Source organism: Polypterus senegalus, chromosome 1 (assembly GCF_016835505.1).
Source record: "Polypterus senegalus isolate Bchr_013 chromosome 1, ASM1683550v1, whole genome shotgun sequence".
NCBI lineage: Eukaryota > Metazoa > Chordata > Cladistia > Polypteriformes > Polypteridae > Polypterus > Polypterus senegalus.
This window is the reverse complement of record NC_053154.1, coordinates 287,513,635-287,529,403: the sequence shown is the minus strand read 5'-3', so window position 1 is coordinate 287,529,403 and position 15,769 is coordinate 287,513,635. Positions and strand designations below refer to the sequence as shown.

The 15,769-nt window shown below is 36.4% G+C and overlaps 2 protein-coding genes across 4 annotated transcripts in view; one reads left to right on the top strand and one right to left on the bottom strand.

The window, feature by feature from the left end:
* The window catches only part of acsl5 (acyl-CoA synthetase long chain family member 5), a 92,917-nt gene extending 82,387 nt beyond the window's left edge, over positions 1–10,530 (top strand). The window contains exons 18-20 of one of the 2 annotated variants that reach the window (XM_039776507.1): positions 2,679–2,780; positions 2,865–2,936; positions 10,273–10,530. In XM_039776507.1, the coding sequence (XP_039632441.1) occupies positions 2,679–2,780; positions 2,865–2,936; positions 10,273–10,410 (312 nt within the window). In that variant the 3' untranslated portion in view covers positions 10,411–10,530. The remainder of the gene's footprint in view (positions 1–2,678; positions 2,781–2,864; positions 2,937–10,272) is intronic. The other variant, XM_039776498.1, reaches the window with a different exon arrangement.
* A 44-nt stretch (positions 10,531–10,574) lies between these two features.
* zdhhc6 (zinc finger DHHC-type palmitoyltransferase 6) overlaps positions 10,575–15,769 on the bottom strand; it is a 55,490-nt gene continuing 50,295 nt past the window's right edge. For both annotated transcript variants that reach the window (XM_039776520.1, XM_039776530.1), the window contains exons 10-11: positions 12,874–12,920; positions 10,575–11,306 (exon numbers count right to left, since the gene is read on the bottom strand). In XM_039776520.1, coding sequence (XP_039632454.1) covers positions 11,203–11,306; positions 12,874–12,920 — 151 coding nt within the window. In that variant the 3' untranslated portion in view covers positions 10,575–11,202. The remainder of the gene's footprint in view (positions 11,307–12,873; positions 12,921–15,769) is intronic.

Genomic DNA, 15,769 nt, shown 5'->3' with positions numbered 1-15,769 from the left:
AGATGCAAAATATGTCCTTACATTTCTAATATAGATTGTGTAGTTATACCACACTGCCAGCTAGAACATTGCATAAAGGGATCACTTTCATACAGATCATCTAATGTGGTCTACCTAATTCTCTGTATGAAATGTCCCAACTTGCCCTCTATGTGGGAGAAACTGGACAAACACTCCGCCAGAGAATGAATTTATACAGGTTCCACATTTAGCATGGCTATAGTGATGTTCCTGTAGGAGCTCACTTCAACAGCCATGGACACTGTAAGAAGGACTTTAAAGTCACAGTGCTTAAAGACAAGTTCAAAACACAGCAAAAGAGAAAAGAATGGGAAACTAAACTCATGCTAAAATGTACCACATTGATTTAAATGGAGACAAGAGTTTTATAACCAGTTGTGAGGATTGTTTACATCTCTCTGACTAATCCAGACAACCTGACTACAGATCAACATTGTATGGAAAAAACACATCAAAGCTTCAAAAGACTTTGTTTGACAGTTATCTTATCAAAAGATCTTGATTATACATTGCTATCCTCTCCTGCTAAATGAATCTTAGCCTATTCATTTTTTCCATTGAAGTTGACCCACTTAAAGGTTTTCCAATGCTGCGTCTGTCCTAGTGTCTATATAATAATAATTCTTTGCATTTATATAGACACATGGAATTCCAGTCTCAGTATTACATCTTGCCTGAAGAAGGGACCTCAGTTCCCTCAAAAGCGTGCATATTCTAATCAGTTCAGTTACAGAATAACAGGTGTCATTTTGCTTGAGTTCTCATTAAAAGTCAGCAGAAAAAACAAAAGCACCAAGTGGAGCCATGGCAGCAGTCAGGTGAGTTCCAGAAGAGTGGCCAGCCTGACATCTCTGGAGCTTTAAAAAGCGAATGCAGTGGCAAAAACAGTGTGCCTGATGTTAATTAATAATAATAATTCTTTGCATTTATATGGCACTTTTCTCACTACTCAAAGCGCTCAGCAATTGCAGGTTAAGGGCCTTGCTCAAGGGCCCAACAGAGCACAGTCCCTATTGACATTTACGGCATTCAAACCGGCAACCTTCCGAGTGCCAGTGGAGATCCCTAGCCACAGAGCCACCACTCCGCCTTTTTTGACCTACCATCTCCTTTATGAGACTGTCATATCTTTGCAATCATCCTAAAACACTAAAGTTATTTATGGCAGTGTGGCATGTCACCTTCTTTTTACTTTTTCTTTTTGGGTCATTATGAGCAGCCCATTTCCATTCTAACTACATAGTATGTTAGGAGCTGTGATGCACTGTGCTGTGCAGATTAATACGAGCGACCACTAAAAGTGTATGTAGGGAGTCTATCTGGACATGATGCGGACATTGCACATGCATTTACAAGCTAGATCTAAAGGTAATCCAGCTAAATGACATACAGTATATGGTATATATATATATGTATACAGTATATACAGATATACAGTATCTGCCTGAAGGATTGCCCACTGAGATCCCGAGTTGTTTTGTCGTGTAGTGGGCGCAGCAACGCACTGTACCAGTGCATGCTCCCCAACTTGACTTGACTTGACTTGACACAATCTATAGATGAAGCACACTTTAAAACGGCTCTTTGGAAAGACTGTCATTGTGGCCTCTATGTAACATGTCTGGAACATTAATGGATTGAGCTACATTAAGAAGATCCCAGAGCCAGATTTGGCCCCTGGGCCTTAAGTCCAACATCCCTGCTGCAGCTTGATTTTAAGTGGTTGAAGAATTTTGCTGCTATTTTATAATTACTTTCAGTCATCTTGTGGCTCCCATGGAAGTTTACTGCGGCTCCCTAGTGTGCTGCGATTGCCTTTGAGAACCACTTGTTTACAGAGGAAATGCTTTACATTTGCCAAAGCCACTGTAATGTAAGACAATTTTTCTGTATGAATTTGGTGAATTACTTTGTAAATCTGTTAACATTTACTGGTAACGGAATAATGGACTCACTTTTTTTGCCACCACAACATATCGTCAATGGATAGGAGTGAAAGCTTTAGATTCACCAAAAATTTTGATTTCCGTTTTTCGATGGATCTCGGTGTTTTAGGGTCCCCTGATACCGAAAACATCAATATCTCAATGATGGGTGTCTGTCTGTCACAGTTTCTTGACAACTGTCTGGAGCTAAAACGGCTGGGTGGAAAAATACCAAACTGGAAACTAATTTTTGAGCCAAATCATCTAACAGAAAAATGGTACACTAGAGGAACTGTCAAATACTGTAACTCTGCAATTAATTAGGAATTCTTCACGTAAATTGTTATCGTAATGACCTATTTTATGATCAGAAAGATCAGCATCAGAGAGGTAAACAAATACAGAAATGTTATAGAATAGTTTGGGTAACTTGGTTCCTAGGGCACAAAGCCTACTGCTGCTCATGTCTGAATTTCTTTTTTGCAGACTATGACATACAGCTTAATGTTAAAACTTAGTTTTCAGCACTTTTCAATTATTTCCATTTACTGCACATTCATCAACAGCATATAATAACATTTCTCAAACTAAATGTAATTTTAATTGACCTGTAAATTCTGCATTTATTTTCCAGATTATGTATCGATTCAGATGGCAATGAAGTTATACTGCTACTTCCTACCTATGGCAAATCTCATCCCACCATTCAAAACCTGTGTTTTTCTGTTACAGTCCTGCCTGATAGGTATTGTGGTACCTGATCCAGAAACGCTTCCTGATTTTGCAGCCAAACTAGGAATTCAAGGAAGTTATGAAGATCTCTGCAAGAATGCAGTAAGTTTATCTTTGACAAAAAGTTATTCTTTTTCCAAAGCGTACTGAAAAAATAAAATAAAAAAATTATTATTTGTTTCTTAGGAAGTTAAGAAAGCAATACTTGAAGATATGCTCAAGCTGGGGAAAGCAGCAGGTTTAAAAACATTTGAACAAGTAAGGAATAAAAGTTAAAACTACTGTATATAAATTTGTGATAAAACCTGAATAGAAATTTCAAAACCAACCAGTAGCTTCCTTTAATATGTGTACCTTCTCTCATGCGTCTCATTCTCAAAGCACCTTAAACCAATTCAGGATCAAAGTGGGGCTGACACACACCTCAGAACCTCTGGATGCCATGCATGTAACAGCCCCAGACAAGGATCCAGTCCATCACAGGGCCCACTCACAATCACAAAGACCAATTTGGCATCCTTTGGTATTTGGACAATGTCCAGGTGCAGAAATCAGTACTGGAACAATGGATCACATGTTTTTAAATCTACACCTTCCACATTGTTGCAGTTGCTGTTATGCTCATGATTGATAATTACAGTCTGGTCCATAAGTATTTGGACAGTGATACAATTTTCATAATTTTGGCTCTGTGTGCCACCACAATGGATTTGAGATAAAGCAGTCATGTAACTGAAGTGTAGACTTGGCAGTTTTGATTTAAGGCATTTAACAAAGACATTGTATCAACCATTTAGAAAAGACAGCCATTTTTATATATGCCCCTTTCAGGGGCTGAAAATAACTTGGAAAAATAAATATTAATCATGAATATAATCATAATAATAATTTTCAATATCTGGCTGAAAATCCATTACAGTCATTGACTGCCTGAAGTCACCCCATCTCTAAGTGCTGCTGGGTTTCCACCCTACTGATGCTGCCTTTAGTTGCTGCTTGTTTCTTAGACTTTCTGCCATCAGTTTTGTATTCAGCAAGTGAAATGCATGTCCAGTTGGGTTGAGGTCAGTTGATTGACCTACTACTTTGTGTTGAAAATCACTTAGTTTGCTGTCACACTATGTTTAGGCTCGTTGTCCATCTGTACTATGAAATGTTGTCCTATCAGTTTTGCAGCATTTGCCTGAATCTGAACAGATAGTATAGCCCTGTACACTTCAGAAATCCTCCTGCTAGTTATGCCAGCTGTCATATCATCAATAAACACCAGTGACTGACTTCCATTCACAGCCTTGCATGATCATGCCATAACACTGTCTCCACCATGTTTGACAGATGATATGGTATTCATCAGGGGCCTCATGCATAATGCTGTGCGTAGAATTTGCACTATAACATGACGTAAGCACAAAAGCCAAAATGTGTTTACGCACAGAAAAATCCAGATGCAGGAATCAGTGTGTACTCCAACTTCCGCGTTCTTCCGCTCCATAAATCTTAGTCAGCGTGAAAAGTAACGCTCGTGCACGCACTTTATGTAACGCCCCAACTCCTCCCAGAATTACACCTCTTTGAATATGCAAATCAATATAAATAGACCTTAAGCTCAGCGCTCTGTTAAAAGGCACGGCAAAAGTGCGGGGGAAAATATAAGAATTTCAGCGAGTACCAAGTGAAGGCAAAGGAAAAACATACTATTTGTTGATTTAAACTGTGGTATAATCAACAAATGGAAGCTGATCGAGTGACATAGCGTGTTGGAGAAACTTGAAAGGTCAAGTTCATAAAGTCACACAGTGCCAAAATAAAAAAGAAGTCACATGCCGTGAAAAGGCAAGTTATAGCCCACCATCTGAGCTTATTAGGGTACAGACAAAAAAATAGGCACACAGTGGGAAAAAAGCCACGAAATGTCAACTTTAATCTCGAAATTTCCACTTTAATCATGTAGTTTATTTTGTCATTAAAGTAGAACATCATAAACTTCATCTTAAATTCATTTAATTTACTTGTTTCTCAAATCCCATTGTAACTAAAGTAGCACGTTAAATGCTTTGTTTTGTATTTGATCTTCAATGTGCTCAATGTGTGTGAATCACTACGTGCTTCCATTCTTTCTCTTTCTCCGACCGGACACATAATCCATTACATTCGTGATATTGCAGCTCTCTGAATAATTAAAATACTGAGATGTATACGTGATATCATTTTCATGATGATTGGAATGAAAGCATGTTATTAAACATGAGAACACGATGGCGCAGTGATTGGTCATGTCTCACACAAGATGCTGCTGCGCCATGTGCGACCTTCGATGAAATAATTTATTGTAGCAGTACTGTCTTTTTCAAACGTACTAACCTGCAATTCCTGTCCTTACTTTTCTTTCCCCAAATACCCAATCGCCACACAATCAGCTCTGTAACAGATGTTAAGCCATCTGTAAGCTTACAATGACAATTCTTCAAAACTTTTAAGGAACATTGAAATATTTTCATAGTACTTGTTTAATTATTCTATCCGTCTATCCTTCCAGTGTCATGCCAGCCTCACCAAATATACAGCGCGCAAGGCAGGAACAATACGTGAACTTGCTAGCGCTGCGGCACTGTGTCCTCACATGTTTAATTATTAACAATACAGATTTATTTAAATGAAGTTAAAGTTTTATCTGTATAATATAATTAGCATATTTTGCTGCATTTCATCTTAAAAATGATATCGTCATCATATGTAAATACACGCTTTATAAAGTGGTGCAGGTTGTGCAATATTATAACTGTAGTGCAAGTTTACAGTGGAGTAACTGTACTTATAAGTACAAACAGTTCTACAAGGAGCAATTGATTGAGTGCGTTTATAGTTCTTGGTATGAAACTGTTTCTGAACCGCGAGGTCCGTAAAGGAAAGGCTTTGAAATGTTTTGCCGTGGCTGAGGCAGCATGGGCTTGATGCTGTGTACCGATAATTCTCTTTCCGATCAGCTGCTGCTGTGATTCCCCACTCAGATACAGTGATATAAATACTCCGAGTGTTGCAGTGAGAGTAATATGGAAAAAGATGATCCGCTGTGGCAACCCTTAAAGGGAGCAGCTGAAAGAAGAAAAAGAAGAAGATGGTGCAGTGAGAGTAACAACGCTAAAGCAGTTATGGTATTTAGAATACTATGGCTATTCCCTGGACCATTATATTGTTACAGGTAACCTACAATCAGATGCATTACACTACTAAACAATATGCAGTTGGTTTCAGTGTATTTATAAAACCGCGTCAGAAATGTGGTTCTAAGAAATAAAGGGTAACCACACAGGAACAGTAGCACTGCTTTGACGCTGGATGCCGCCAGCCTGCAAAACCGAGCAGAGAACTTGCATACAACAGGGTATGAGGTACCGTGGAAAAGTGCGTGGCTTTACACCAAGTGTAGGTTTTATACATCGTGATTTGAACGTGGAAACGTTCTTATGCAACATTTCTGTGCGTACGTATCATTTATGCATAAGGCCCCAGTCATCATTCTCTTCTCCATATTCCTTTGACCAAAGAAAACTGCTCCCACACTGGACTGTTTCTTTTCAAATGCTTTCTGTCAAAGTCTAAGGTGTTCTTCTTATACTTTCATGAAGTTTTCTCGATTTTACAGGCTTTGGCAGTGATAGGCGTACCTCCTGGAGAGTGTTCTGGGTTTGGCTACATGTCATGAATTGTTTTTTCTTCACCAAGGAAAGAATTGTGATCATCCAGCACAGTTGTCTTCCATGATTGTTCAGGCCTTCTGGTGTTGCTGAGTTAATCAGTGCATTCCTTCTTTTTAACAATAAAACAAATGGTTGATATGACCACTCCAGGTGCCTCATGTATAAACGGTGCGTACACACAAAAATATTGCATAAGCCTATATTGCATAAGCCTGTTTCCACGTTCAAATTGCGATGTATAAAACATAAACTTGGTGTAAAGCCACGCACATTTCCACAGTAGCTCATACCCTGTCGTACGCAAGTTCTGCGCTCAGTTTTGCAAACTGGCGGCACCCAGCATCAAAGCAGTGCTACTGTTCCTGTGTGGTTACCCTTTCTTTTTTAGATTCACATACCTGACGCAGCTTTATAAATACACTGAAATTAACCGCATATTGTTTATTAGTTTAATGCATCTGATTGAAATTAACAAGTAACAATATAATGGTCCACGGAATGACCAAACTATTCCAAATACCATAGCTGCTTTAGCGTTGTTACTCTCACTGCACCTTCCTTTTTCTTCTTTCAGCTGCTCCCATTAGGGGTTGCCACAGTGGATCATCTTTTTCCATATTACTCTCACTGCACCACTCGGAGTATTTATATCACTGTATCTGAGTGCGAATCACAGCTGTACAGCAGCTGATTGGAAAGAGAATTATCGGTATACAGCATCAAGCACACGCTGCCTCAGCCATGCTTCCTATTTGAACTGCTTCTCACACAGCAAATGCTTCAAAACCTTTCCAGTACGGACCTCGTGGTTCAGAAACAGTTTCATCCGAAGAACTATAAACGCACTCAATAAGTTCATCAAGTGCTCCTTGTAGAAATGTTTGTACTTATTGGTACAATCACCTCACTGTAAACTTGTGATACAGTTTATATTATTTATAATATTGCACAACCTGAGCCACTTAATAAAGCGCATATTTACATATGATGACAATATCATTTTTAAGATGAAATGCAGCAAAATATGTTTATTATATTATACAGATAAAACTTTAACTTCATTTAAATAATCTATATTGCTAATAATTAAACATGTGAGGACACGGTGTCGCTGCGCCAGCAAGGATCTGGCGCTCCGTTCACGGATTGTTCCTGCCTCATGTTGTATGCTTACTGGGGCTGGCATGACACTGGAAGGATAGAATAATTAAACATGTACTACGAAGATATTTCAATGTTCCTTAAAAGTTTTGAAGAATCGGTGTTCTAAGCTTACAGATGGCTTAACGTCTGTTACAGAGCTGATTGTGTGGCGATTGGGTATTTGGAGAAAGAAAAGTAAGGACAGGAATTGGAGGTTAGTACGTTTGAAAGACACAGTACTGCTGCAATAAATTATTTCATCGAAGGTCACGCACAATCACTGCGCCACCATGTTCCATATTTAATAACATGCTTTAACTCCTATCATCATGAAAATATCAAGTATACATCTCAGTATTTTAATTATTCAGAGAGCTGTAATATCACGAATGTAATGGATTCTGTGTCCTGTCGGAGGAAGAGAAAACGCGGAAGCACGTAGTGATTCACACACATAGAACACATAGAAGATCAAATACAAAACAAAGCATTTAACGTGCTATTTTAGTTACGATGGGATTTGAGAAACTAGTAAATTAAACGATTTTAAGATGAAGTTTATGATGTTCTACTTTAATGACAAAATAAACTACGTGATTAAAGTGGAAATTTCAAGATTAAAGTTGACATTTCGTGCTTTTTTCCCACTATGTGCCTATTTTTTTTTTCCTCTGTACCCTAATAAGCTTTCATATGACACTCAGATCATGGTCTACGACTCGCCTTTTCAGGGCGACTTTGATATCTGCCAACTTCTTTTTTATTTTGGGCACTGTGCGACTTTGTGAACTTGAGTTTTCGAGTTTCTCCGACACTCTATGTTACTCGATCAACTTCATTTTGTTGTTTATACCACTGTTTATACCAACAAATAGTACGTTTTTCTTTGCCTTCACTTGGTATTCTCTGAAATTCTTCTATTTCTCCCCATGCTTTTGCCATTACCTTTTCACAGAACACTGAGTTTAATGGATATTTATATTGATTTGCATATTCAAAGAGGCATAATTCTGGGAGGAGACACGGCGGGACAGCAGGCACATGCACGTGCGTTACTTTTCACGCTGACCGGGATTTATGTAGCGGAAGAACGTGGAAATTGGTGTTTGCACAGATTTATGCATCTGGATTTTTTTGTGCGTAAGTACATTTCCGCTTTTGTGCTTACGCCATGTTATAGTGTGAATTCTATGCACGGCGTTATGCATGAGGCCCCTGGTGTTTCTGCTGTCTCTTGGATGGAGCCGTTTTGTTTTCTCTGCCTAATGATGGCCTGTTTTTACATGCGTGGACAGCTCTTTGGACCTCAAATAGAGAGTTCACAATGACAGCTTCCAAATGCAAATTTCACACTTTTAATTGCAGACCTTTTACCTACTTCAGAGTTAATGAAATAATGAGGGAACTGCTGCCACCTGGCTATGGAACAGCTTGTCAGTCCAGGGGTCCTCAATCCCAGTTCTGGAGAGCCACAGTGGCTGCAGGTTTTTGTTCTGACCTGGTTGCTTAATTAAAAAGCAATTCTTGCCAATAAAGCACTAACAAGCTATGAAATTAAATTAACTCTGTTATGTCAGATCATTCTCATATCCTAGATTTTCTTTCCCTTTCTATCATGCAAATGATTTGAAGGCTAAAATGGACGAGTAATTCTCAGTCCTTCACTTTTTTCTCTTCATTTTTCTTCCAAGTATTTAATTAAACCCAATAGTGCAGATAAATACACACAGGTGTAAATGTAAATAAGCTAAATGGAGAAATGCTGCTCTCTCTTGTCATTTGCATGTTATTGATAAGGAGCAATTAAAATAGCTGTTTAAGACAAAATTAAGCAATAAGGGCTCAAAATCACTAAAGTGAAGAAGAAGTGTTACTTTGCTTTTTATTAAGCAACTGGGTTGGAGCAAAAACCTGCAGCCACTGCGGCTCTCCAGGACCGTGATTGAGGACCCCTGTGTCAGTCAAATGTAATACTTTTGAGCCTCTGAAAATAGGGGGACCCATGTATAAAAATGGCCGTCATTCCTAAATGCTGAACGCCTACACTTCAATCATGTAATTATTTCATTTCTAATCCATTGTGGTAATGTAAACAGCCAGAATTCTGAAAATTGTGTCACTGTCCAAATAAATACTTCTGGACCAAATTGTACATTCAAAGGGCACTTTATTAGGTACACCATGGACCCCCTTTTGCCTTCAGAACTGCTGTGATTCTTGGCATAGATTCAAAGAGATGCTGGAAACATTCCTCTGGTATTTTGGTCCATATTGACATGACAGCATCATGCAGTTGCTGCAGATTTGTCGGCTGTACATCCATGATGCGATTCTCCCATTCCACCACATCCCAAAGGTGCTCTATTAGATTGAGATCTGGTGACTGTGGACATTTGAGTACAGTGAACTCATTGTCATGTTCAAGAAACTAGTTTCAGATGATTTGAGTTTTGTGACATGATATGTTATCCTGCTGGATGTACCCAGCCATCAGAAGATGGGTACACTGTGGCATAAAGGGGTGGATCAGATCAGTGACAATACTTAAGTACGCTGTGGCATTTAAATATCCCACACTCCATTACACCACCACCACCAGCCTGAACTGTTGAGAGAATGCAGGATGGATCCATGCTTTAATGATGTTGACACCAAATTCTGACCATACCAAACAAGATAATCCTTCTTATAAAAAAAAATAAATTGTAGTTTATAAATGTTGATTAATCAATGTACAATTCTTTACTTTCAAGGTTAAGGACTTGTATATTCATCCAGAGCAATTCACCATTGAAAATGGACTTTTGACACCAACTCTAAAAGCGAAGAGAGCAGAGCTGTCCAAATTCTTCAAACTTCAAATTGACAGCCTTTATGCAAGTCTTCACTGAAATCCTCAAATCCACCCACCTTCTTGTATACTCTACTGTGGAAAAGTTTAAAGTTTCTTCATGTTTTCACTACACTGTGAATTGTTTTACGATGAACTATATAAGCATTTTGTACCGATTACTATATAAATCATCAATTAAAAAAAAAAAAAGACAATTGTCTGTCACGTGCCATATAATTTATTTTTGATTCATAAGGCTTAAGATAAAGAGCTACAAAATGTAAGAATGCATTCACATAGTACAAAGGGTACACTTAAAGTTAAGAAAGAACACTGTGACTTTTACAGTAGTTTTAACCCCAAATTAAGGAACACTATAAAGTCAAAATTGTTTTATTATGGTATCATTCAATAATTATTGGTCCAAAAAGGTTTAGGAATTTTCACCCCACCCAACCCTTTTCTTTGCAAACACAATATTACACATTACTTTTTACAAGGTGCAATTCTTTACTAACATAGGCCAGTGTACGGTGGTTACAGACTGAATCATAGTTACAAAATTATTTGTGAAATCCTGCACATCTGAAAAGGAATATTCAAACTCCCTATAGAATTCTACAGCAGAAGGAGAAAATGTAAAAGTCACAGGGTGCCCTTTGACTTTAACTGCATGATAAGTCACTGCTTTACAAAAAGCAGGAAATTGCATAATTTAAAAAAAATCAAAGAGGAAAGAAACTTAAATATGGAATTATTCTATTTAAAAGAACACTTGTATGTTTCCTTGCAAAATGTGCCCTGATGTTTAAAAAAACAAAACAAAAACAACAAATTTGAGACTGCTTTTCTATCTGTCCTTTTTTTCTTCATTTGCTAGCAAATCACTGGCTTTGTCATAAAGGCATTTTTCAACGCATCTTCTTGGGAACCATCCTCTAATACGAACCCCAGCTGAAAAAAACAAAATATAAACTTGTTAAGATTCTATTTGTAAGTTTATGAAACAGAACTGATAAACAGCAACATGTTTTGTTATTTTTGAATGTAAAGCATTTAGCATATAAAGGAGTACTGACACAACTGAAATATTAATTGCAAATGAGAATCATGTTACTAAGATGGCCTCTCACCTCAAAAGCAGTGAAATGCAGAGGTTTTCTTTCAGTTTTAAAATACAAAATAAACTATCACCAGTACTGGGTACAACTCTAGAGAGCAAAATTGTAGAAAAGAAGATATTTCTTGTATACGTAAATAAAATTCAAGGTTAAATAAGGGTAAAATAAGACAGTAGGGCAGGAGATAAAAAACAAAAATACTCTCAATAATAAAGGCTTATAGAAGACATAGAATACTTAAGTTAAGCTATTAGGTAGTTCAGCCACTGCCGACCTAATTACAGAGACAACAATTAGACATTCTATTAATATATTTGTTATCAAATAATAACATAATTTCAAAGTGACGCAACTTAACAGTTAAAAGCATATTCTCTCTCATATCCTGAGATGGACCGTTTTACCCAAGCGGAATACAATATGACCTTAGACAAGAAAAAACTAGGACACACCACACTCAAAAGATTATATTTCTTATTTTATACACAGCATCAATTTAATTCAACTGGACTGACCACTAATTAAAATACAACCACAGAAGGTAAGAAAATAGATGCAAAATGTCATCAGGATGCATCTGAGTCACAAACAGAACAATACAGTGCTAAAAATTAATAAACATAACACGTTATTCTTTATGAATACAACTTTCCAAACATGAAAACACATCATTTTACATTAAGGAGAAGTTTAGTATTTTGAAATGTTATTTTTTCACAGTTGTGGCATACATTTGTTTACCTTGAAAACCTCCTCTTTTAAGTGAAGCATTATTTATAAACATTAAAAAAGCCTTACATAAACTGTTTACTTACTTATATTGTTTCAATGCCATAAATTTATCTCATAAACGTGGAAGGAATGTTTTCAGAAATCAGAACCTTTGTCTTTTCAAAGGAGATATATTTTGTATGTTTTGCCTTTGGGGAGACTTCCAAGGCAAATGAATATATAACTTGATATTGAAATAAATAACTCTTCAAAAATACCAAATGTATCCTTTAAAAAATGACTTTGTATACACTCATCTGCTTTACGAAGTGTGATATCTATCTATCTATCTATTTTTCATTTTCATCACAATGAGTTAACCATAGTATTATATAAAAGAAGAGGAAAAGATGGCATACACTTACAGTATGTTGTCATTCTCTAATAGAGTATTCTCTGATGTAATATGAAGTTGTCACAAATTCCTCATTACATCTAATGCTACATCAGCATGCGTTCTTTAGTAAAAGCATCACAAATTCAACCAGCCTTAACCACACTTACAGTAAAGTACAGGAGGCCAGTTCATAGATTGAATTTAGAACTAACTGGCTCAAGTTAAGAATCTGTAAACAAATGTAGATTTTTTTAATCAATAAAGATGAACATACATTTAAATAAATAAATACCTTTAATTTGCTCTTCATCTAACACTTTATCACCATACATCCATCTCCTGTTTTGTAAAGTAGAAAAGAAAATATTTATTCAAATATTAATGCAAATGGAAATACTGTACAGTTAGATGTGATTTTCTTCTGTATTGTCATTAACTGCAAGGTCATAAGGTTACGTTTATTGCAGAAAATCAAGCAAGAATACACATAGGCTACAATCAAACAGAGATGTATTCCTACCAGGCCAGTCTACTGAATAGCATTTAACTGAATGTTAAAATACACTTGGCCATTCAGGTCATAAACATGTTTTGCATAAAGCTTCCCAGCTTATAATAAAACCCTATTTCATTTGCTATTACGCCCATCTGGCATATTACTGCGGCTCAAACAATCAGCCTGCAAATTCAAACTACTGAGCCATCTATTTTTTTAAACTGTTTATCAAGTTTAGGAAATGTTGGAAGCCGGTAATCATCCTGGCAGCACGAGCTGCAAGATAGGAACCAACTCCAGACCATCATAGGGCACACGTGCGTGTGTGAATACTCATAAACTCTTAGTCATATGGGATCAATTTAACCTGGTAACTAAGCTGACCTATGCTGTTTTTATGTTTTTCTTTTCATTAGGCAGCTCAGTATCAGTAGTAATGGAATCCACACAGCCAATTTCAATATTCAAAACTAACACTACCATATGAATGATTTAAATTATGTCTGTAAGTCTTTCAAACACATTTGTGACTGCCACACAATATTTTAAGCAAAGGTTTAATGCATGTGATTACTCCTTAAAAATTGCACTGCAAAACACCAATATTGTTATTTACAAAACACCAAGATTATGTTTCCATGGGTTATGCTCTTTACTGACTGATTTCATCCATACAATTGACCATTCATTTTCTTTTATCCAATGCACATGATCAGAGGAATGGAGCCTGTCACCAGGCAATTTTCACCTCAATAGGCTCAACATTAAAGAACAGTTTTCCTGTAAACTGAATCCAATTATAACATCTTTAGTGAAAATGCAACATCACTGCTGCCAACACCAAAAGAAAAGCAATGTGCTGAGGCCAAGTAATTAATTTGTTTTAGCGTTTTCTGAGAGTAATAGGACATCATACTTTTGATTTTTCCTCCAAACTGTAAACCCAAAATAACGTATAAAAAAACAAATCTTTTAAAAACAGAACAGTCACTTCATAGGGAAGGATAACTAACAATGACATAAATTACAATACATGATACAAATTCTACCAAAGTTGTTATTGACAGAACAGTTCTAGCAAATGATTACCCTGATTGGTGGTGACTGTGCCTTGGAGCTAGGTTTATGCTATTAGACAGTCACTTTCTACTATTATTATTATTATATTACTATTATTTATTTTTAATTTTATTTTTTTCTTTTCATTTTTATTACTATTTAAGTTAATATTGTTTCTTTGTATCAGTATACTGCTGATGGATTATGTGAATTTCCCCTTGGGATTAATAAAGTATGTATCTATCTATCTACTAATTTAAATTAAATTACTTGAGCTTACATACAATGTTTTAAAATTACCAGAAGAAACTTGAAACAGAAAAGAGCATAATATTGAAGATAAAAACATTCTGAATAAAAATAACCAAACAGGCAAACATCAGGAGAAAAACATACACACACACACACTTGACAACACAGTTACTCAAATGAATTACTCATACATTAAATAGTTCAGGTATGGGCAGGCTGGGCACAAGACAAGAAGATGTGAGACAGAAGTCAGACCAACACGTTTACTTGCATTTACTGTACATGTGGGAGCAACAAAAATATAACCACTGGCAAGCCCAAAAGCATCTACTTGCAGCACAAGCACATCCCTGGCATGAGTTTGTACCACACTAGCACTACTGTCACTCCTGTGAACTTCCTCCGTAATCCACAGAAATATCCAGTAATATTGATGCACACAGGCAATTACAGGCATCCAGTTCTGACAGAAGATGTATACTCTATTTCCACTGCTCAGCTCTGACTGACACCACATATGTGGGCAACAGGATTTTGGAGTAAATTATTCATTTCACAGCTTCCAGCAACATGGAAGACTTTGGAAAGAGATTCTAGCATTTCATTTTCTTTGTGTGCTCCACTGTTTATACCATTATCCACAAGCTATCATTAAACATAAAAAAACTATTTTAAAACTCACTCAAAATGTTATTACTGACATTGCTGACAATTACACCTACATCTGTAGCTCTGCCAAAGGCCAAGAGAAGCAAAAGAAAGAGGTGCCAGTGCTGCACTATAAAAAGGACAAAAAAACTGTACAACTTGCCACAAATGCAAAAACAAAGCAAAGAAAAAAATATTTTTCAAAAACATAATCCTTTACCTAATGTTGTCCAGTTGAAATATTAGTGTTCATGTTCAATTTAAATTTGTTACTGTGAGCAAAATAAAGTTTTGCTTTAGAAAATAAACTGCAACTTTATGCTTTTAACATAGGTATATATCACACCACCACAAATTCCATTAAGAAAGATAATTACAATTGACACATGCAGTGTATTTCTGTAAAGTATGTCCAATATTAGTCTACTATAGTTAGATAACATACATTTACCGCATATCTTCACTAAAATTATAACAGGTCTTTTTCAAAATTAAAAGGTATTAACAGTATCGATAAATAATAAGATAGAAATTAATTAGGTATGCCTGACAATTACTGTTATGTAAGGGCTTTGTAATGTTAGAAACTACTGGGTCAAATCTGCAAAGAAAAACATGAATACAGTATTTTTTGGACCATAAGGCACACTTAAAATCCTTTAATTTTATCAAAAATCAACAGTTCACCTTATGTATTAATTCTGGTTGTGCTTACTGACCTCAAACCAATTTC